At 43.7% G+C, this 23971-nt stretch overlaps 3 protein-coding genes across 3 annotated transcripts; 2 read left to right on the top strand and 1 right to left on the bottom strand.

The window, feature by feature from the left end:
• On the top strand, positions 1 to 930 carry LOC125628856 (olfactory receptor 52N4-like). Its single transcript, XM_048834094.2, has one exon. The coding sequence runs from the start codon at positions 1 to 3 to the stop codon at positions 928 to 930; it is 930 nt and encodes a 309-aa protein (XP_048690051.2).
• Positions 931 to 10866: 9936 nt separating this feature from the next.
• LOC125628855 (olfactory receptor 52E2-like) lies at positions 10867 to 11805 on the top strand. Its single transcript, XM_048834092.1, has one exon. It carries the CDS (start codon positions 10867 to 10869, stop codon positions 11803 to 11805), a length of 939 nt encoding a protein of 312 aa, XP_048690049.1.
• A 5072-nt stretch (positions 11806 to 16877) lies between these two features.
• LOC125633008 (olfactory receptor 52D1-like) lies at positions 16878 to 17825 on the bottom strand. The gene has a single exon (XM_048842111.2). The coding sequence runs from the start codon at positions 17823 to 17825 to the stop codon at positions 16878 to 16880; it is 948 nt and encodes a 315-aa protein (XP_048698068.2).
• Positions 17826 to 23971: the final 6146 nt, after the last annotated feature.

Raw genomic sequence — 23971 nt, 5'->3', positions numbered from 1 at the left:
ATGGAAGTTTTCAACCTGACCCCCTCTGACTCTTCAACATTCATCCTTACAGGCATCCCTGGCCTGGAACCTGCCCATCTCTGGATTTCCATCCCTTTCTCCATGTTCTACATTATTGGACTCTTGGGAAATTTCATAGTTCTCTTTGTTGTATGGAAAGAGCAGACCCTGCACAAGCCGATGTACCTGCTGCTCTGCATGCTGGCGCTCACAGACATCAGCATGTGTACCTCCGTCATGCCGAAAGCACTGTGTATATTTTGGTTCAATTTGAAAGGCATTACTGTGGGTGGCTGCCTCACCCAGATGTTCTTCCTTCACACAGTTTCTACTATGCAGTCAGCTGTCCTCGTGACAATGGCCTTCGATCGCTACATTGCCATATGTAACCCTCTGAGATATGCCACGATCTTCACCAGTGTTGAAATAGCTAAGCTAGGGCTCGTGGGTTTGACAAGAGCTGTTCTCATCATTCTGCCCCTACCCCTGCTCCTGAGCAGGCTGCCATTCTGTGCCAACCACATTATCCCCCACACGTACTGCGAGCACATGGCTGTGGTGAAGATGTCATGTGGGGACATCACAATCAACAGGACTTATGGCTTGGTGATGGCCTTTGTAATCATTGGGTTAGACCTGACACTCATTGCCCTGTCCTATGGTTTGATCATCAGGGCCATCCTCCGAATATCCTGCAAGAAAACCCACCAGAAAGCCCTCAATACCTGCACAGCCCACATGTGTGTGATGCTGACATCTTATACTCCCTTCCTCTTCTCCAGTCTGACACACCGATTCAGTCAGGGCTTCTCTCCCCATGTTCACATCATCTTGGCCAACCTCTATCTACTTGTCCCCCCCATGCTCAACCCTATCATTTATGGGGTCAAAACCAAAGAGCTTCGTGACAAAGTGTTCAAATATGCCTGAAGAATGTGATCACTGGGGACTATTGACTTTAGACCTGTGTGACTAGAGGGGAAAGGATATCTCCTTGTTAATCATGGGTGCTCTCTCCTAGTTTCGCATTGTGGGATTTCACAGTCTGAGAAGTTTGTCTCATCTAATGTTTTATCACTCCATCATCAAGCATGATCTCTCGATGGCTGATCTCCCTTGCTCTCACCATCACCTGACCACTTTCAGCATCACCCATCAGCCCGGACTCCCCCCCACACACACCTTTCACTCATCCTGTCTGTTACTTCCAGATCACCAAGAGAGACTGCAGCTTTCTGATGCACAGTGTCTTTCCATTAGTCCCTGTTTGAAAAAGGCTTCTTGATCAATTTAAAGAACAGAAGCTACACTTTCAGATAGCCAAAGACAAAGAAATCAGCTACAATGCTGAACTTTTTTGTCATATATACAGTGATCTGGTGAACACATTTTACCTGATTTCTATACGTCCAATATTTCAGGAGGCCTGGAAGATAAACCAGAAGTTTCTGTGGGAAAGTGCTAATACAGGAAATCTGCAGCAGGAATTGAGGGCATTCTATAGAGCTTATTAGGGAGAGTTCTGGAACTGTGTGTTTTTGAGAACTGGATTGTATTACCCTGTATTTGAGGGGTGTGTACCACAGAATGTGATGAAGCCAATTGCAACCATAAAATGTGCATTCAGCCACTATGAATTACAAAAATAGAATACCACATAGTTTAGGATTAATTGAAAAGCAGGCTTTTATATATGCAAGGTCAAAATACAGCTGGCAGTTTCTGCCAATATGAATGGGAGGAGTGGACAGACAAGTCAGTAAGTGAGAATGAAAGAAGATAAATGCATAAAAACCTTCAGTCTAGACACCTCTTATATTAGAAGTTTATTGGAAATTAGGAAAAGTGATGATCCTATGTGTTTTGTAGAAGTTATTAAAGATTAGCTAACTCAGTGTACTTTACAGCAGTCCTCTGAAGTCATCTTGAAAGACTTTTTCCAGACATTGTTTCTCCCCAGCAGGTGAGCAACTGGCAACTGGGAACCTGCTGTTAATTACTCAGCACCATTCCAGATGTTAGGTAAAATTATCGGGATGTTCTAAACCTATTGCTTATCTCTGTGTATGCTTAAATCTAATAAACTACAGAGTTAGATGATTGCATGATTACTTGCATTTGATTCATGATCAGATGGAATTGCTGGGTTCCCACTGATATATTCCAGAGACCTCCTGGAGTGAAATAGTTAAATTACCCCTTCTGGGGATTCTGGAAACCCCAGGTTACAGACTGCTGTCTTGAACTATGACCTTGCCTTGGGATCCACAACTTACCACTTTGCACAGTTGATTTTGGAGATGATTTCAGCTGGAACTTTCAAAATACACACAAACCATTCCCGTTGTCAAAGACATCAAAAGTAGGTGTTGAGATGTCATCTTGGAGTGTCTGAAATGGATTAAACAGAGATTGCCACCAAAAGTCCAGGTGATTGAATCTTTTGCAGTACTAAGACCTTCTCGACCTAGAATGGTTGATATTTCATTTTTGCCGTTTTTTGTGGAGACCTTGGAGAGTTGAAGCAGCAGTGGAGAGTTTTGTCTATGGTTCAGAGGCCTCATACTCAGGACAACGAAGTTTAGCAGTTTGGGGCTGAATTTCTCGAACACACGACTGCTGCTGAGGACAAAGACTTTTGTAAACTTGGCTTGTTTGTTCTTTCATTGGTGTCGCTACCTTTTAGCAATGCTGCAGTTGGATGTTATTCAGATGAACTTGATAAAAACTAAACAACACAACAAGATATAAGTTTTAGAGAACATTCTTTATGTTGGAATGTACATGCTGCGACATAAAATCTATTATGAACAATTTGCAGCAACGAAAGGAATGATTGCACTGCTCACTGCCGATATGTATGACAAGCAGCAGAAGCATTCTACTTCCGACGAAGACAGTAAGGATGAAATGTTGCCTTTTAGAGACTAATGGTAACAAACTAATTCAACTCAAAACAGTAACAAACTAATTCAACTCAAAATATGAACACGCACGACTGTCATTGAAAGCAGATAGAAATAAATAATTTAATAATGTTGTTGTTTTTACACTACATATATTTTGGGCTACTTTTGATTTTTTGACACCCTTATTTGCTGTTTTTGTTTGAAACCCCTGCCAACCTTCAATCGGGATACAAGTACCAGTATGATGGTTTTGATTTTTAGTTTCTTTGTTTCATAAATTTGTTGCTAATGTGGACAAACTCCTGCTGGGACTTGTACCTATTTAAAAAAAAAATCAAATCTGTAGTAGGTATGCAATGAAAGCTTCCATTTGTTATTTGATGTCTAGATGAATGTGTGAATAAAAAACCCTTTGTTTCAAGAAATAGATGGGACGACTTTTCTGTGAAGTTTTCAGTGATTATAGGCTATTAATGCAGTAGAAATCTGGAAAACCTGAGCAGCAACTCAAGCTGAATTCGAGGCAGAGCAGCAGGACTCAGAAACACAAGGGCCAGAGAAGCAGCCCAGAAGGCAGAGCTGGGCTGGAGCCAGAGCGGCGGTGGTGAGGCACACCTTGGAGGGCTACAGCTGGAGCAGACCAGAACAGGGAGCTGGGTCAGCACAGACCAGCTGCGCCAGTGGGGAGCCAGGCCTGCGCTACAGTGGGCAGTTTGAGGCCAGAGCCATTCAAAAGGCCTTTGCCCATTACTGAACACATTGACCATACTTTCTCTGTATTGTATCCCATAAGTTTGCATCTGTACATATCATATTGCTAGTATAGTTTCATTGTTAATTTCAGATTCACCAAATAAATTCACATTTAGAGACATTTTTAAGGCTTGGCTCTGTGTCAAATGGAGCTCCACACTTCTTATTCCTTGCCTGGAGAATGCACCAAAATTTTGTTTCACATGTGTCTGTATGGCTCCAAAATCTTACCCAAGTCTGACATGCACCCCTGTAATGCCTCAATATGGTTGGACTACAGCGGAGACATTCATCAAAAACATTCTGTCACTGCTCTCCAGAGAATTTTCAAAAGCCCCCAGGGAGCCAGACCGTCCCTATGTAACAAGGGCATCTGACAAGGGCAAGATGAGAACTTACTCGGTATCGCTGAGCTACTGCACACCCGAACACGGGGTGCAAGATAAACTGTTAGATTCTATGAGCAAAGCGAAGAGACTGCAGAGGCAATAAACAGCACATTAATTGAAGAACTCGATACACACAAACTAGACATGAACAAAGTGTCTTACTACTGTTTCGATCATGCAAACATGAATTATGGAAAGTGACAATCAGTGTACCTTGCCTGCAAATTGCTCAGCCCACGGTGTGCACAATGCCATGAAACAAGCTAGCAAAACCCTGCAACCTGATATCTAGGCTCTGGTGATTAAGACGCTCAATCATTTCTGCCGTTCTGCTAAGAGAGTAGCAGTGTTGAAGGATGTGTTTGATGTTGTGAATATGGACTATGCCACTTTACTGCACCACATTCTGACAGACTGGTTCAGTCTTTTCCCAGCTGTAAACAGGCTTGTAAATACATGGCAGGCTTTGTCTGGGCAGTGATGAGTATCCAAAATCTCTATGGATGCTGTTTTCCGACATGGAAAATGGTGAACAAGGTGAAGGGCCTAGCAAAGTTGAGGTTCATCTGTTTTTCCTCCGGAATGCCCTGAAAGTCTTCAGTGATACAGTGCTCTGCTTGGAAAATGAGAGTGTGATGGCATGTGAAGTGTATGCCATAATGAATATTCTGAGAAAGTTCAGCAATGGAAGAATAACACATTCGTCTGATCCAAAGCTGAAAACTGAGATGCTGTCAGCCACTGCTGAATGTCTCCGGAAAGACTTCCTGAAATGTTATGGTGTGTCTGTCCAATATCTGGGAAAATGTTTCGGTTTTTTGACACATGGCTACTTGTTCAATCCTCAGTGCTTGAACATCAAAGTTAAGAGGGACTTCAAATACAGGGATCAGGGCACCACTTACATAGCCTATAGCCCACACCCTGAACCTCTGAATTTCATACTTGAGGTCTGCTTAAAGTGCAAGTCCTAGCCACAAAAGGAACTCTTAAATGCAGCAGAGCTTGTGCTGCTCCTGGCTTTCCCTTTGGAGCAGGGAGTTCATTTATAAACAAAGGAAGGAAAACATTGCCAAGTATCCATTTAAAAGATAGGAAACAAAGGGTAGGAACCAATGGTGAGAATGGACAGAGGTAAATAGTGGTGTCTCCGGGTGTCTGGATTGGGACCAATGCATGTTCAACATATTCATAAATGATCTGGAAAAAGGGGTAAAAAAACAAAATTACTCAAAATAATTAATGACTGCAAGGAGCCACAGGAGGATCTCACAAAACTGGGTGATTGGGCAACAGAAAGTCAGATGGAATTCAATGTTGATAAGTGCAAAGTAATGCACATGGCAAAATATAATCCCAGCTATACTTACAAAATGATGGGGTCTAAGTTAGCTGTTACCGCTCAAGAAAGACATATTGGAATCATCGTGGATAGTTCTCTGAAAAAGTCTGCTCAATGTGCAGCGACAGTCAAAAAAGCGAACAGACTGTTGGGAATCATTAGGAAAGGGATGGATAATAAGCCAGAAAATATCATATTGCCTCTCTATAAATCCATGGCATGTCCACATCTTGAATACTGTGTGCAGATCTGGTGGCCCCATCTAAAAAAAATTCACAAAATAAAAAGGCTTTTGGTTGGTATCTAAAAGAAATACAAAAACTTAAAATACAAAAAATCATAAAAAGCTAATATTCACTAACACACCTCAGATGTGCGGAGAAAAGGAACCAGGAGCCTGGAGGACAAGACACTCAACTGGTGTGGGAGAAGGAAAAGGACAAAATGCTGCAGGACAGTGTGGCCAAGGCAGAGGAACAGCTGGAGCTCCAGAGAGAGAAAGAGGGAGGAGAGGCAGCTGCAGAGAATGAGGGAGGTAGCCCAGCTGGAGGAGAGAATGGGGGCATGGTTCCTGGAACATGGCTGGAAGCTGAGGGCGGAGGACAGAGCTCAGCAGAAAGACTTCTTGGCAGTAGGTTAGACTAGATGACCCTTGAAGTCCCTTCTAACCCTATAATTCTATGACACTTTTGAGCAGCTGGCCACCAAGACACAGGCCCATAAGATGACTCGTCCAACCACAAAACCATTTTCAGCTCTCTGCAGTCCCTGCTCCCCATGGCAGCTGCTCACTGCGAGGCCGCTGATGGAGGTCCTCCCTGGGGGCACGGTTTTGGCGCTGCTGCACTTGATGCAGTGACATCGATTTTGCAGGTCTGGTGAAGACACGCTAAATCAATGTGAGAGCGCTCTCCCGTCAATGTCTGTAATCCTCCACCCTGACAAGCATAAAGTAAGTCGACGGGAGAGTGTCTCCCATGGACACAGCGTGATGTAGACACCACAGTAAGTGGATTTAGCTTCCTCGACTTCAGTTACATTATTCACATAACTCAAGTATGTCTCAAGGACGGGCATGGTGTGACCGGGCTCCCATTGGGGGCCAGCTGAGGTCACTCAGTTAGGGTGAACTGCAAAGAATGGAGCAGGCAATCCTCGAGGCAGTGAGCTGGTGGATATTCCAATATTTAGATTTACAAAGCCAGCACAAAACAGCTTCTAGTATACCTCACTGGTTACTCAGAAGCTAGCAACACAGTTCCCTTAAAATAACCATACCTCAGGTCTCCACCTAGGCACACAAGTCAAATAGGATAAAGATTACCAAAAATCTCATTTAATCATATAATAGAAAAGGTTCTACCAATCCCAAAGGATTGGACACATTACCTCCCTGGTTATTGAGTATTCCAGATCTTATCCAAATACATGCTTACCACCAGTTAGTAACTAAACTAAAATTTATTAAAAGAAAAAAGAGTGTATAGTTAAAAGCAGGGCCGGCTCCCGGCACTAGCTCTCCAAGCAGGTGCTTGGGGTGGCACTGAGAATGGGGCGGCAGTCCGTCTCCCGCGGTGGCAATTCGGCGGCAACTCCGCCGCTCTTCCGGGCGTGTCAGCTGTGCCGCCCTTCCGTCCGGGCGCGGCGTCAATTCGGCAACGGCTGCTTGGGGTGGTAAAAGTGGTGGAACCGCCCCTGGTTAAAGGATCAATATATATACAGATGTGAATTCAATTCTTGAAGTTCAGATACACAGCAGAGACAGTGAGCTTTGTAGTTGCAAAGAATTCTTTCAGAAATTGTCCATAGGTTATAGTCCAAAGTTTATACTTCAGGGCAGTACAGTCGGAACTGGGATCTCAGTCCTTTTGGCTTAGATTTCCCTGCATGAATTCTCAATTAGATCTGAGAAAAACAGGATCAAGACCCAAGGGCCTTTTATACAGTTTTCTAGCATCTACTTGACCATACAGTCCTGGGTAAACAATAGGTTTTAGATGTACCCTTCCGTTTTCTAAACACTACGGATAATAAGTTACACAGATCAACAAAGGGCAATTTATCCATTAGGCAAACTATCAGCACAAATTTCAAAGACACATATAGACAATGACCTTATTTCACCCAAGATTCATCTAAATGTTAATATTCTGTTTTGCCCTGACAATTTGAGCCCTTGTTAACAGCAAATCATGTCTTATTCCTGAGGCTCACAGGCTGAAGCTCTCCAGAGTCTATTTTCTGCTCTTCCAGTTGTTCACAGAGCTGAGGGAATTGCCTGGGAGTCCTGGCCAACCTGAAAGTCCTCAGGGACTGTTTAGGGGAATCATAAAGGTTGCTGTACAGCACAGCGAGTGTCAGACATGTGAGACTCATAGACTGATGCTTTGGGCTCTGCCTTTCTGTCTCAATAAGGAGATTCCTTTTCTCTGCAGATTGGGATTTCGGTAAGTTGCCTGTTTCTGCAATAATTTTAGTGCTGAGGGCTCAGGGAGGGTTCCAGGGTTCATGTCAAGAACCATGTGGGCAGGAATTCACCAGCACAAACAACTTGAACTGCTTAATATTGTCAGAAACACCAAGGGATTTACCTGGAATAGTTGGAACTAAAAATTTATTAGAAATAGTTTAGACAAATATTTATTTTTAAGATCAGTTCCTTGTCTCTTACTGTGTCCTTCTATTTGTCTCAGTAGCTTCCTTTTTTTTGGTCTATGTGTTTTTTCCTCTGGTTCACTCAAGTGTTACAATTCAGCAACTTCACTGGCCTCTTCAGAAGTGCAGCCAAGGCCTCTACACTGGGTATCTGTGTTACCAGATGTTTCACAAGAAGAATGGAATACACAGGATTTCACACAGTGGAAAGATTCTGCTCTCACATTCTGCCATTGGTGGGTCACTCTAGATTTACACTGACCTCCCTGAGAGCAAAGTCAGAGCCCCTGTGAGTTTTGGAATCCCCATCTCTCATGCCTTGTCTCAGAACGCCACAGAATCTGGGGGTTTCCCTCAGACTTTTCCAGCACCGTGGATAATAGTGCTCTCTGTAGCAGGATGTGAAGCTGGGAGTGATTTTCACAGCCGGGGGCCAAAATTAAATACTAAGGGTGAAATATTGTACCATTGAGTTCAATGGCAGAACTCCCAGCATGGCCTAAGTCCTCAAGTAAGGACTTAAATGAATGTCCTGATTCACACCGGCCATGAACCTCCAGTGAGTTCAAGTGGAGTTGTCCTGTCACTGCTAAAGGTGGAGTGAGCTCATTTGAACCAAAGAGGAGCTGACAGGAGAGTTGCTGAAATCCTTAGAGATTCATAAAGTCATAGAAGATTAGGGTTGGAAGAGACCTCAGGAAGTCGTCTAGTCCAACCCCCTGTTCAGGCAGGACCAACCCCACTAAATCATCCCAGCCAGGGCTTTGTCAAGCTGGGCCTTAAAAACTTCTAAGGGTGGAGATTCCACCACCTCCCTAGATAACCCTCCTAGTGAAATAGTGTTTCCTAATATCCAGTCTAGACTTCCCCCACTGTAACTTGAGACCATTGCTCTCAAATCCCCCCTCACTCTCCTCTTCTTCAGTCTAAACAAGCCCAATTCCTTCAGCCTCTCCCCATAAATCAGGTGCCCTGGTCTCCTAATCATTTTTGTAAATGAACAATTAGGATTTTTTTTTCAGAGAGAAAGGGAGGGTCTGGTTTCTCTGTGGCCCTGCATCTCTGGGTATAGAGAGGATGAGAAGCATCAAAAGGCAGGAGAAATAAAAGCAGGTTTCTGGCTTACAGGAAACCAGGCGGTGTTGGAAATCTCACTATGGGCAGTTCAGGGATGCACAATGTTTGTGTGTGTTGGTGGGAGGGGGGCATGCAGTACGCACATTACAGTGACACAGATACCTGAAACTGGACAAAATAGGGAATGGACATCCTGCCTAATGCACAGAGCAAAGAGGCGTAATGAGGCCTCCTGGGATAGTGGGTGTCTCAGACTGTAATGAAATGTGGACCTCACTGTAGCAGACTGTCTCTGACCAATCCCCCGTCTGGACTATCCCTCCTCCCGTGAGCAGCCCTACAACAATCTTGTGGTAATGTCAGCAATTGCCAACATGGAACACCAGCCTCAGGAAGGGATGTCTGGGTTTCTAATGGGCTGCAATACGTTAAAGCGTTGTGTCGTTTTGAGGCAGAGTTACTCACACTGGCTCCTTCTAGTCTCCACGTCCTCTCCCCTTCTCACCGGGTCTGTCCCTCTCTCCTTCCCTGCACAGCCTGAGCTGCTGCTGGGGTTCCCTTCACTGAATAGGTTCCTTTTCCTGGGTTCAGGCAGACACTGAGTTTAACTTAGTCTGAGGACGTATTTCTGGGAGCTGTCTCTTTGGGATCTGGCACCTGCTGATGGTCCCGGCTGAGGGGTAGCACTGTGTGGCAGGGCTGGAAGTTGTGAGGTGGGGAACATACATTGACAAGTGGCCAGCACTGGAGGTTCTGTGGCAGGGACTGGGATATATACAGTCAGGTGGGCAGTACTGAGTGTTATGGAGGTGGGGAGAAGGGTATAAATGGACAAGCAAGCAGTGCTGAGGGTTGTGGGAGTAGGTAGGGAGATCTACACAGAGAATCAGGCAGCACTGTGGTTTGTTGGGAGAGGCTGAAGGTGTAAAGTCTCATTAACCATGTACATGTCCAAACCCTTCCTCATTCTTGCTTAGCTCATGGCCATAACACATCTTGTGGCAAGGAGTTCCTCATTCTATTTAGGCATTGGGGGAAGAAAGCATTCTATTTTTATCAGTTTTGTATTTACCACATTTCAGTTTAGTTGAATGTCCTCTTGACCTCGTGTTATGAGACAGGGAGAACTTATTCTCCATCTACTCTACCAGTGAGAATTTTCTCATATCTCCTCTTATTCATCTCCTCTGTAACATAACAATCCCAGTCTTTTCAACCTCTCTCCATATGACAGTTTCCCCAGGCCCTTGATCATTCTCATTGCCCTTGCCCGAATCCCTCTAGTTCTGCAATATCCTGTGTGAGAAGGGTGCCCAGTACTACATAGAGGAGACCAGAGGAGGGTGAAATATTGACTGACTGATCTCATGCCATTGTATTTTCTGTATGGTTTCCTATCCCACTCTTCCTGGATCCCAATGTTTTGCTTAGTTCAAGCTTTTTCCTCCAATGGGCATATACATCACAGTTTATTGACATTGAAATTCATCTGCCATCTTGCTCCCTGTTCACTTGGCTTGTTCAGTTCCCTCAGAGGACTTCTCTGCACTTGACTCTGACCTAAATAGTCTGGTGCCACATGTAAATGTTGCCACTTCACTGATCACCTCCAGATTGTTGTTAACTATAAAATATTTATCATAGTATTTTCTATAAAGGGCGTAACCCCCCTTCACTGTGCTTCTCTCCCTTTACAGGCACCTTGAGCATTTCTGAGCCCAATTGATGCATTGACCACCTGATGGCAGTTTTCAACATCACCCACTCTAACCATTCAACATTCATCCTAATGGGCATCCCTGGCCTGGAAGCTGCCCACATCTGGATTTCCATCCCTTTCTTTATATTCTACATTATCAGCCTGTTTGGAAATATTACAGTTCTGTTTGTTGTATACAAAGAGCAGACTCTCCACAACCCAATGTACCTGCTGCTCTGCATGCTGGCGCTTACAGACATCGCCACACCTACCTTTGTCGTACCAAATGCACTGTGTATATTTTGGTTCAATTTGAAAGCTATTACTATGGGTGGCTGTCTCAGCCAGATGTTTTTCCTTCACACTGTTTCTCTTATGCATTCCACCATCCTTGTGACAATGGCCTTTGATCGTTACGTTGCCATATGTAACCCTCTGAGATACACCATCATCGTCAATAACAGACGTATCGCTAAACTAGGGTTTGTGGGACTGATAAGAGCTGTTCTCTTCATTCTTCCCCTGCCCCTGCTCCTGAGCCGGCAGCCATTCTGTGCAAATCGCATTATCCCCCACACTCAATGCGAGCACACAGCTGTGGTGACGATGTCGTGTGGGGACATTAGAGTGAACAGGATATATGGCCTGGTGCTATTCTTTGTAGTCAACATGTCAGACCTGACACTCATTGCCCTGTCGTATGGTCTGATCATCAGGACTGTCCTCAGAATCCCCTCCAAGAGAGCCCACCAAAAATCCCTCAACACCTGCACAGCCCACATCTGTGTGATATTGACGTATTATACTCCCAGCCTCTTTTCCAACCTGACAAACCGGTTTGGTCAGGGCATCGCTCCCCACATTCACATCATCTTGGCTGACCTCTATCTCCTCATCCCTCCCATGCTCAACCCTATCATTTATGGGGTCAGATCCAAAGAGCTTTGTGACAAAGTGGGCAAATATATCTGCAGAAAATGATCACCATGGGTCAACGATTGAAATCTTTGTGACAAGAATTACAAAGTATATGTCCTCATTAATCCAGAGTGTACTGTCCATGTTTGGCTGAGCTCAGCGTTGTGGGAAATGTTACCTTTTTTTTCCATGTCCAATACTTCAGGAAGCCTGGAGGATAACCAAAGACTAACAGTAACAAAGTAATTTAATAAAAAATATGAACATTGACTAGCAACACTTGTGGATATTCTTCCACTGTGGCTAAACAACAAAGGAAAAGAAGAGGCAAAAAGGCACCTTTTAAAAAATGGAAGTTAAATTCCATTGAGGAAAATAGAAAGGAGCATAAACTCTGGCAAATGAAGTGTAAAAATAGAATTAGGAAGGCCAAAAAGAATTTGAAGAACAGCTAGCCAAAGACTCCAAAAGTAACAGCTAAAATTGTTTTAACTACATCTGAAGCAGGAAGCCTACTCAATAGCTAGTGAGGTGACTGCATGATTGAGATGATAAAGGAGCACATAAAGACAATAACACAGAAACAAAATGAATTCTTTGCATCGGTCTTCATGGCTGAGGATAAGAGGAAAATTCCCAAATCTGAACCTTTCTTTTTAGGTGAAAGTCTCAGGAACTCTCCCAGATTGAGGTGTCATTAGAAGAGGTTTTGGAGCAAATACACACATTTAAAAGTAATAAATTGACAAGACCAGTTAGTGTACTAGGAAGGATACAATTCAACATATTCATAAATGATCTGGGAAAAGGGTAAACTGGGAGGTGGCAAAGCTTGGAGAAGATACAAAACAACTCACGATAGTTAAGTCCAAAGCAAACTGCAAAGGTTTACAAAGGGATCCCATAAAACTGGGTGACAGGGCAATAAAGTGGCAGATGAAATTCAGTGTTGAGAAATACAAAGTAATGCACATTTGAAAACATAATCTCAACTGTACATATAAAACGATGGGGTCTAGATATGGTGTTACCACTCAAGAAAGAGATTTTGGAGTCTCTGTAGATACTTCTGTGAAAACATCCACTCAATGTGCAGTGGCAGTCATAAAAGCTAACAGAATGTTGTGAATCATTAAGAAAGGGATAGATAATAAAACAGAAAATATTGTATTTCCTCTATGTAAACCCACGTTATGCCTCCATCTTTAATACTGCATGCAGATCCAGTTGCCTCATCTCAAAAAAGGTATATGGGAATTGGAAAAGTTTCAGAAAAGGGTAACAAAATGGTTAGGGGTATGGAACGGCTTCCATATTGGAGAGATTAATAGGACTGGGACTTTTCAGCTTGGAAAAGAGAAGACTAAGGGGAGATATGGCAGAGGTCTACAAAATCATGACTGGTGTGGAGGAAGTAAATAAGCAAGTATTATTTATGCCCTCTCATAGCACAAGAACTAGGTGTCACCAAATGAAATTAATAGGCAGCAGTTTAAAACAAACAAAAGGAAGTGTTTCTTCCCACAACACACAGTCAACCTGTGGAAGTCTTAGCCAGAGGATGTTGTGAAGGCTAAGACTATAACAGGGTTCAAAAAAGAACTAGATAAATTCATGGAGGATAGGTCCATCAATGGCTATTAGCCAGGATGGGCAGGGGCAACTCAGAGCTCCAGGTACCCCCACTGTCCAAGGTGGCAAAGAGCTGCTGGGTCCTTGAACACCTTGGGAGCTGAGAGCTCAGGGTCCTCCACCAGCTGACAGCTCTGGCTCAGCTGTTCTGGAGTTTAAGTGAAAAATGCCATGAAGGTCTCTGAAAATCATGGAACCCACGAACTCCATGACATGAATGTCATTGCTTCAGGAACATGGTTCAGCCTGCTCAGTCCTTGTGTCCTTGGTGCTCCAATGTTATCAGTATCAGCAGATAAGGAAGCCTGCTCATTCAGCAGACCACAAAGTTATTCATAAAGAAAGACCACAGGAACGGTTTGGTGACAAATGCACTCAGCCAAGTTTATTGACCTCTTGCCACAGTCCTAGCACCCTGACTATGAACCAAATAAGCAAATGAGTTTATGAAATTCCTCTCCCAGGTGGTATTACACCAAGAAATCCTTACTGATCAAGGACCCAACTTCACATAACAACTCATGAAATAACTGTGTGATCTACTGAGGGTAAAGACATTTTTGAGGAGGGATAACTCAGTCCTTTGAGCATTGGCCTGCTAAACCCAGGGTTGTCAGTTCAATCCTTGAGGGGGCCATTTAGCGATCTGGGGCAAAAATTGGGGATTGGTCCTGCTTTGAGCAAGGACTAGATGACCTCTTGAGGTCTCTTCCAACCCTGATATTCTATGATTAAGAAGTGATGAGTTGGTAGAGTGATTTCACAGAACTTTGGTGGTGACGTGGCAGAAATTTGTATGCTCAGATTGCAACCACTGGGACCAACTCTTCCCCCAGCTCCATTTTGGTATCAGGAAGTTGCCTCAAGCCTCCAAGTTTTCTCCCTTTGAACCACTGTCTGAGAAGCAGCCTCATGGTTTTCCAGACCTCCTTGGAGAAACATAGAAGAGCAAAGACCCCAGGTGATGAACATAGTCCAATACATTCTTCAATTAAGAAATCACCTCAAGATTTTGTGGATGTTTCTAGAACAATTTTGCTAAATGCAGCACAGGTACAAGAAAAGGCCTGTAAGAAAGGGATCCAGCTCTGAATGTTCAAACCGGTGGAATGAGTGTTATTCTGACTATCGAGCTTGTTCAAATTACTGGTTCCATGGAAGGGACCGTTTGAGACAAAGAAGCATTTGGGCCTCATTAGCTATGATGTCCAGCACTCAGATAAGAAAAAGGAGACTCAGATAAGAACATAAGAATGGCCATTCTGGGTCAGACCAATGGTCCATCTATTCCAGTATCCTGACAGGGGCCAAATGCCAGGTGTTTCAGAGGGAAAGAACAGAACAGGGTTATTATTGAGGGATCCATCTCTTGTTGTCCAGTTCCATGATCTAGCAGTCAGAGGCTAGAGACACCCAGAACATGGAGTTGCATCCCTGAACATTTTGGCTAACAGCCATTGACGGGCCTATCCTCCATAAACTTATCTTATTCTTTTTCAAACCCCATTATACTTTTAACCTTCACAACATCCCCCGGTTTCATAGGTTGACTGTGTTGTATGTTGTACTTCCTTTTCTTTGTTTTAATCCGGCTGTCTATTAATTTCCTTGTCTGACCCCTGGTTGCTGTGTTATGTGAAGAAGTAAACAAGGCTTCCTCATTCATGTTCTCCACACCATTCAAAATTTTATGGTTCCAAGCTGAAAGAAGGTCATGTGAGACTGTATCAAAATCCTTACTAAAAGCCTTACCTCATCTACCATTTCCCCCCATCCACAAGGCTTGTTACCCTGTCAAAGAAAGCTGTCTTATTAAGAAAGTAGGGAAATACAACCTAGATGGAGCTACTATAAGGTGGGAGCATAACTTGTTGGAAAACCGCTCCCAGAGAGTAGTTATAAATGGTTCACAGTCAGGCTGGAAGGGCATAACCAGTGGGGTTCCACAGGGATCAGTTTAGGTCCGGTTCTTTTCAATGTCTTCATCAACGGTTTCCTAACTGTCAGGTTGGTTAGGCATTAGGATAAATTGCCTGGGGAGGTTGTGGAACATCCATCATTGGAAATTTTTAAGAGCAGGTTAGACAAACACCTGTCAGGGATGTTATAGATGGTGCTGGTCCTGCTATGAGTGCAGGGGACTGGACTTGATAAGTCTCGAAGTCCCTTCCAGTTCTATGATTCTATGATCTATATCTTGAATACTGCATACAGATCTGGTCACCCCATCTCAAAAAAGATTAATTGGAAGTGGCAAAGGTACAGATAAGCAAATAGAAATGATTAGGGGTTTAGAATTCCTTCTTTATGAGGAGAGATTAAAAAGATTGGGACTTTTCAGCTTGGGAAAGGGATGAATAAGGAGGGATATGATAGATGTTCTATAAAATCATGGCAGGTGTGGAGAAATTGAATAAGGAAGCGTTATTTACTCCTTCTCATAACACAAAAACTAGGGATCACCCAATGAAATTAATAGGCAGCAGATTTAAAACAAACAAAAGAAATAATTTCTTCATAGATTCCAATAAGAATTAGATAAGTTCATGGACAATAGATCCATCAATTTTTATTAGCCAGGATGAGCAGGGATCCAGCACCCCATGTTCTGCATGTCCATATCATCTGTTTTCCACAGCCTGGGAGTGGGGGACAGGGTGAATCACTTGATGATTACTTGTTCTGTTCATTCCCTCTGAAGCATGTGGTATTGGCCACTGTCAGAAAACAGGATACTGGACTAAATGGACCATTGGTTTTACCCAGTATGGTCATTCTTATGCTCTTATATAAACCCCAGGTATATCTGCCCTCCACTGTAATGCACCATAACCCTCTCCCATCCCAGATAGAACCCAGGAGTCCTGGCAGGGTCTCCTTCTCCACAGAGTTGGTAACAAAGTAAGACTATTCATTAGAATTTTAAACCTAAGCAGTGTCCCTTAAGTGACTTACCAGAAGATGCCAGAATATGTTAGTACTAGAGCTGAGTGGGTCTAATATTTATTTTTTTCTTTCTTTTATATAGGAATTAGATACAGTACTCCTGTCAGCTATTTGCTAAGTTATCTGCCCCCCAAAAAAAAATAGAGTTTTGAGTGCCTGTGTAGCCCCTTGAATAACGGTTAAAGTTGTCATCCCTAACAAAATCTGAAATGGCACTCTTGCAGCTAGCAGGGGAGGGACATGGAGATGATCCAGCGAGTGATAAGGGGATGAGAGGAGTAAGTGACAGGGGCATGGCCTTTTGGGGGAAAGAGGCAGAGCAGGAGCAGGACCTTTGTGGAAGAGGTGGGGAAGTGGTGGGACCTTGGGGGTCAAGCTAAAAGCAATTTGAAAGGTGTCAACTCAGTTCCCCAGTTTGTCAGGTTTGTAAGGTCAAGAAAGGGTTTAAAGTTTCTCTGACTGTCCAGTATGTAATCCAGCAAAGAGGGCCCACCACCATGTCACAAGCCAGCTCTGTGCAGAGCGTGGTCTGAGAGCAAAAGCACTATGAGTAAATATTAGGTCCATTTAGGAGTAAAGAGCTGGAGCACCCTGTCCCGGATCTGTTTGGTCCTCACACCAAAAATGATGGGATTTAGCATGGGGGGTTCCAGCAGGCACACATTAGCAAAGAGAATGTGGAAATGCAGGGCCACATGGTGGCCAAACCGATACGTGAGGAGAGTGAAGAGACCTGGGATGTAAAAGGCTAAAATGGCAAAGAGGTGGGAGCCACAGGTCCCAAAAGTCTTGAGCCGGGCGTCCTTTGTGGGGAGGCTGAAGATGGCCCTGAGGATCTGAGTATAGGACACAGCTATAAAAAACATATCTAGACAAATGACCAAGTTTGCCACAGTGAGGCCATAGTAACTACTGATGCGGATGTCAGCACAGGCCAGATTCACCACGGCCATGTGCTCACAGCATGTGTGGGGGATGATATTGGTTCTGCAATATGGCCACTGCCTTGCAAGCAAGGGACAGGGCAGTGCAAGCGTGCTGCCATGCAAAATCACAGCCAGGCCAATCTTGGCCACAATTGGGTTTCTCAGGGTGGTGGAGTGTCTCAGTGGATCGCAGATGGCCATGTAGTGATCAAAAGCCATGGCCATGAAGATCCCAGACTCTGTTGCAAAGAAGCAATGAATGAAGAACATCTGGGTGAGACAGGCACTGAAATCGATCTCCCTGGAATTGAACCAGAAGATGCTCATCATTTTGGGAACTGTGCTTGTGCACAGGACCAGGTCAGTGACGGCCAGCACGCAGAGGAAATAGTACATGGGCCCATGGAGGCTTGGCTCTGTCTTCACGATGAACAGGATGGTGAAGTTCCCCAAGATGGCTATGATGTACATGGTGCAGAAGGGGATGGAGATCCAGACATGGGCAGCCTCCAGGCCAGGAATGCCCAGCAGGATGAAGGTGGAGGGGTTGGTGAAGTCGGTTGTGTTGGAATCTGACATGGAGTAGGGGGAGAAAGTGTCCAACTCTGAGGCAGAACAGTGTCTCCTGCATGTACCGTATATTCCCCTGTCTTCCTGTAGGTGCCCAGGGTCTAGGGTGAAGGTCGCAGTACAAATGTCTGGATGGAGAGACAGTGTTAATATGAGACACAACATGCACAGCTGGAGGCTGTTCTCATGCGTGAAATAGATTGCTCAATCTTCATAAACAGAGAAATGCCATTTTCATTATTGAGATAAATGAATTATGAAAAACTTTAACCCTACTAATGCCAATTCCATTTTTATGGTGCTCCATGCATCAATCATTCCTACACGTTGTGTTGAGGGAAACCTGAAAAGGCACCAGCAGGAAACAGAGGCACTGGGTCTTGCTCTGCTTCTCTCTGTTAGATTTCAGAGCCCATTAGTACCCAGGGTTTTCTCACCATGAAAGTCTTCGTTTGATCCTCTTTTTGATAAGATAAATAGATGAAGCTCGTTAAGACTCAATGTCAGAGGCATTTTCTCCAGCCGCCAATCATTTTTGTTATTTTTTTATGCACCCTCTTCCATTTCTCAAGATCCTTTTGAAAAAGTGGAACCCAGGACTGCATGGAGTCAGGTTCACCAATGCCATATGGAAAGGTAAAATCCTTTCGCTGCTCCAACTCACCACTCCCTTGTTTATGCATCCAAGGATCTCATCAGCCCTTTCCACCACGGCATCACACTGGGAGCTCATGGTGAATTGGTTCTCCACAGTCACCCCTAAATCCTTTTCAGGGTCCCTGAATTTCATACACCAAACCCTCCACAGCAATAAATATGCCTGCCCTGTTCTCCTTATTGTAATCAATCTGCAAATCTTCGTATCCTCCACAAATTTTATCTGCACTGATTTTCTATTTGCTTCCAAATCATTGACGACAACACTGAATAGCATCGGGCCTAAAACTGATTTTTACAGAATACCACTAGAAACACCCCCATTCGTTGACAATCAAACAGACTCCAACGAGAGACTGCTGAATTGGAATTAATTTGCAAACTGGATACAATTAACTTAGGCTTGAATAGAGACTTGGAATGGATGGGTCATTACACAAAGTAAAACTATTTCCCCATGATTATTTCCCCCCCCCCCACTGTTCCTCAGTTGTTCTTGTTAACTGCTGGAAATGGCTCACCTTGATTATCACTACAAAAAGTTCCCGTCCTCCCCCGACCATGCTCTCCTGCTGGTAATAGCTCATCTTAATTGATCACTCTCCTTACAGGTTTGGGTTTTTGGTTTTGTTTTTTTTCTCATGTTCTGTGTGTATATATATGTCCTCACTGTGTTTTCCACTAAATGCATCCAATGAAGTGAGCTGTAGCTCACGAAAGCTTATGCTCAAATAAATTGGTTAGTCTCTAAGGTGCCACAAGTCCTCCTTTTCTTTTTGCGAATAAAGACTGACACGGCTGTTACTCTGAAACCTAATAACTGCTTTCTGAGATCTGTCAGTTATCCAGTTTTTAGTCCATTTAACATGTACTCCACTGCTATTGCATTGTGTTCCTTTTATATCTGAATGTTTCCCCTATGAAATCAAATGCCTCAGAAAAATCAGTCTATTGCATCTGCATCATTCCCCTGATCAACCAAACATACTCTCATTAAAGGATGAAAACGGGTTTATTTGACAAAACCTGTTTTCCATAAACCTTGGTGTTGACTGGTACTAATTATATTTGTCAACTTTTTTTTTTAATTAATCCCATATCAGGATTTTTTTCCTCACCTTGTCAAATATTTTAAATAAACTTTCCCTTTATTTTGTTATAGTTTACATTTAACACAGAACTGTCCTCTACTTGCCATTTTTCTTTGTCTCTGCTGCTGCCTGATTGCATACCTCTGGTTCCGAATGAGGTGTGTGGTTGATCTGGGAGTTTGTAACTCAAGTTCGTAATTCTAACGTACTACTGTAGATGCTGTTTAAAATCCTCATTGAATGCTAATGCACTGGAAAGTATTTCATCACCGCATGTGATAGAGCACTTGATACTGCTTCGGAAAAAAATATTTCTTGAACACATCTAACTTTTCTTCAACATTAACAAGTTTCCTTTCCCTTGGTTATGTCTTGCTTTCCCCCCTTTAATTGATGTCTGTATTTTGCCATTGAACCTTGTTTTTGTCCAAAGTTTTCTGCTTTCTTGACTGTGGAATCTTGGCTTTCTATCTAGGTAATAATCTCTTCTTAAAGAAGTCCCAATTTTCATTCCCATTTTTTGGTCTAAATTTTTCCTCCCAATCTGTTTTGTTGATAATTTGCCTCAGCTTTGGAGAACTTGTCCTTTTGAAGAACTAAACGTCTTTAGATGTTACTGGTTGGGAACTCTTCTCTGTTTGTCTATTTGAATGTAATCAGTTCCATTCTTTATTTTGTTCTCCTCTATCAAATGTCCCTTTTCTTGTTTCTTTTCTAAACTAAACAGTCCCAGACTTTTCAGTCTGTCCACATAGGGCAGCCTCCCACATTCACAGAGCCTGTCTTGGAACTCCCCTTTCTATCTGCTATGTACTTGGGTGACCAAAACTGAGCGCTTATCCAGAGCAGGTTATTCTCTGCCCCATTCCTTGGGCATCTGAACATTATCTGTTTTGCCCACCACTGTGAATGAGCAGGTGTTTTCATGGAGCTGTTAACAGTGAGGTCCAGGTATTTCCCCTGGGATGTGTTCTATTTGGGATATTTGCCCCGGCACCTGTCTTGGCAAAGGTTTGGGTTTTTTCCATTCTCATGTTTTGAGCAACCATGTTCATGGGAAAGTCACAACATCATGGACTCTCTAGCCTGGCTTTCATTGCATTAAGGAACAATGATGGATAACCAGTCGGAAATAAGGGCCAAAGATTTAGGACTGAAGGTGATTAACTGTTGCAATACACTGCAAATGGAAGTGGTGGGTTCTCCAACTCCCCATCGTCTGCTGATGCAGGCTGGATGCTTTCTTGGAAGATCTTCTTCAGGGCTTCTCCACACTGAAAGCACTACAGCGGTGCGGCCATAGCGATTCATTGTAGACATCACTTACACCGACGGCAGGGGTTCTCCCATCAGCGTAGGTAATCCACCTCCTTGAGAGATGGTAGCTAGGTAGATGGAATAATTCTTCTTTTGACCTCATGCTGGCTACACCAGGGTTAGTTTGATATAGCTACATCTCTCAGGGGTGTGGATTATTTTTGCTCTTTCAAAAAAATGAAAATGCAATGTTAAATTGCATTATCAGAGGCATAGCAGGCAAGTCACGAGAGGTGATATTACCACTCAGCTCGTTGCTTGTTAGTCCTCCTCTGAGTTCTGTGCCCACTTTTGGTCACTGCTGTATACCAAGGATGTAGAGTAAATGGAGAGGGTGCAGAGGCGAGTGACAAAGATGATCAAAGGGAGGGAGTACAAGACATATGAGCAAGCTGAAGGAACCGGGTATATTTAGTTTCTAAAAGAGTCGATTAACAGAAGACACAATAGCAGTGTTCAAATTCTTGAAACACTTCCATAAAAATGTGGAGGAAAGTTGTTAGCTCTTGTTGCAAAGCACAGGACAAGAGGCAATGGGTTCAAACTACAGCATGGCAGATTTAGATGTCATCTCAGGAAGAACTTCCTAACGTAAGAACAGTAGGACAGGGAAAAGATGCCAGGGAAGGTCATTTGATCTCCTTCCCTGGAGGTTTTCCAAAGGAAGTGGCTAACTATCTGTCTGGCATGACTAAGATAGAACAAATCCTCCATCTTGGCAAGGGTCAGATTCGATGACCCTTGCAGTCCCTTCTAACCCTATAGCTCTGTGAGTCCAAAATCCTAGTGTAGACCAAGTCTTAATCAAACAGAAGTCATGGAGCTCAATACAGGAGGAAATTTAGTGGCCTGTGTTATACAGGAGTTCAGAGTGGGTGATCTTATGGTCCCTTCTGACCTTGAACCTTATTAAACTATTGATAAAGAAAGTAGATCAGACATTCATATTTACTGTGTATCATAACACTCAAACAAGGGAACATGGAATTACACTGAAAGTCTGAACATATCACATTCAGAAAAGAAAGTTGTTTACATAATCCATATTTAGCGTGTGGAACTCCCTGCCACTGTCATTATTGGAAAGAAGAGTTTAGCTTGATGTGATTCACAAATGTATTGGCTGTTGTGGGTCGTGCTGGTGTCACCAACTTCAGTGAAGGCTGTCTGACACCTTCAAGTAGGAGACCTCATTTTCTGTTCCTTATAAATTTGCCAACTTTAATCAATTTGACTGAAATTTCCCATGCTTGGTGTCTGCATCTGGCTGATTTTTTTTTTTTTTTTAATTTTTCAAGCATAACAGTACAGGCAACTTCTTGAATTAAGTTAGGAAAGAAGATGTCTTGCCTATGTTGAAAAATTCTTATAATTGTTCCAGTGAAGAGCCCTAGCACTCCATGTTTTCCAGCAGATAAAAAGTCAGGTAAGGGAACCCCCACCCCTCTGCACCAGTTAACTACCAGAGCCCTGAAATTTAAGAGGAGGAGGACAGAGTCTGTGCATTAACACACCGCTGGCTCCCAAGGTCTTTATTCAGTTCTTCCTCCAAGGGGAGTTTTGATTCAGTGGAGCAAATTATAAGCTACAGCCTCAGAATTTGGCCTTGTATCACACATCCTCTAACACCTTTCATCCTGAAGCATCCCCTGTGCCACTGAAATGCAGCCATGTTTGGGCAAGAGGACATCAGCCATGGGGACACAGCGAAGTGGGACATTCTGTCCCATGATATTGGAGCAAGCTCATGTCCTAAGGGAAGGGCCCAAGTATGTTTCATAGAATCATAGAATCATAGAATCATAGAATATAAGGGTTGGAAGGGACCCCAGAAGGTCATCTAGTCCAACCCCCTGCTCGAAGCAGGACCAATTCCCAGTTAAATCATCCCAGCCAGGGCTTTGTCAAGCCTGACCTTAAAAACCTCTAAGGAAGGAGATTCTACCACCTCCCTAGGTAACGCATTCCAGTGTTTCACCACCCTCTTAGTGAAAAAGTTTTTCCTAATATCCAATCTAAACCTCCCCCACTGCAACTTGAGACCATTACTCCTCGTTCTGTCATCTGATACCATTGAGAACAGTCTAGAGCCATCCTCTTTGGAACCCCCTTTCAGGTAGTTGAAAGCAGCTATCAAATCCCCCCTCATTCTTCTCTTCTGCAGGCTAAACAATCCCAGCTCCCTCAGCCTCTCCTCATAACTCATGTGTTCCAGACCCCTAATCATTTTTGTTGCCCTTCGCTGGACTCTCTCCAATTTATCCACATCCTTCTTGAAGTGTGGGGCCCAAAACTGGACACAGTACTCCAGATGAGGCCTCACCAATGTCGAATAGAGGGGAATGATCACGTCCCTCGATCTGCTCGCTATGCCCCTACTTATACATCCCAAAATGCCATTGGCCTTCTTGGCAACTAGGGCACACTGCTGACTCATATCCAGCTTCTCGTCCACTGTCAGCCCTAGGTTCTTTTCCGCAGAACTGCTGCCTAGCCATTCGGTCCCTAGTCTGTAGCTGTGCATTGGGTTCTTCCGTCCTAAGTGCAGGACTCTGCACTTATCCTTATTGAACCTCATCAGATTTCTTTTGGCCCAATCCTCCAATTTGTCTAGGTCCTTCTGTATCCTATCCCTCCCCTCCAGCGTATCTACCACTCCTCCCAGTTTAGTATCATCATGGCTGTGCTCAGCGGAAAAGACCACAGACTTACTCTCTCTCTCATCACGCCCATGTTGCACTGGGTTTTTTGAGCAGGTGAGCTCCTCAGCAAGAGATGGGTAGCTGTGAATTCCAAGATAGAAGCGTCTTCCCTGGGAATCCCCCTGAGATAGTCGTGTCCCACATATGTCTCACTCCAGCATCTATAGCAACATTCCCGAATGATAACTGACACCAGGATGTGCACCGTTTATAATATAGTTCTGTGGAATCCCAGTGGGGTTCACTCAGCCTCCAGTGGAGAAGAGGCATCTGGATGTAAACAGGCTGGAGACAAGCCTGTCTGCTCTTCTGTGCTGTTTATACAGCTTTAGGAGTAAACAGTAATTAAGGGGTCTTCCCCAGGGAGATGAGAACTCTTGGGATCTGT

The sequence above is a fragment of the Caretta caretta genome, chromosome 1 (genome assembly GCF_965140235.1).
Source record: "Caretta caretta isolate rCarCar2 chromosome 1, rCarCar1.hap1, whole genome shotgun sequence".
In the NCBI taxonomy this organism is placed as follows: domain Eukaryota; kingdom Metazoa; phylum Chordata; order Testudines; family Cheloniidae; genus Caretta; species Caretta caretta.
Note: the sequence above shows the minus strand (reverse complement) of the source record. Positions and strands in the feature narration are given on the sequence as shown.

Excerpts from the sequence above, each read along its gene's own strand:
- LOC125628856 (XM_048834094.2), top strand. The coding sequence starts at position 1 with ATGGAAGTTTTCAACCTGACCCCCTCTGACTCTTCAACATTCATCCTT.
- LOC125628855 (XM_048834092.1), top strand. The coding sequence starts at position 10,867 with ATGGCAGTTTTCAACATCACCCACTCTAACCATTCAACATTCATCCTA.
- LOC125633008 (XM_048842111.2), bottom strand. The coding sequence starts at position 17,825 with ATGTCAGATTCCAACACAACCGACTTCACCAACCCCTCCACCTTCATC.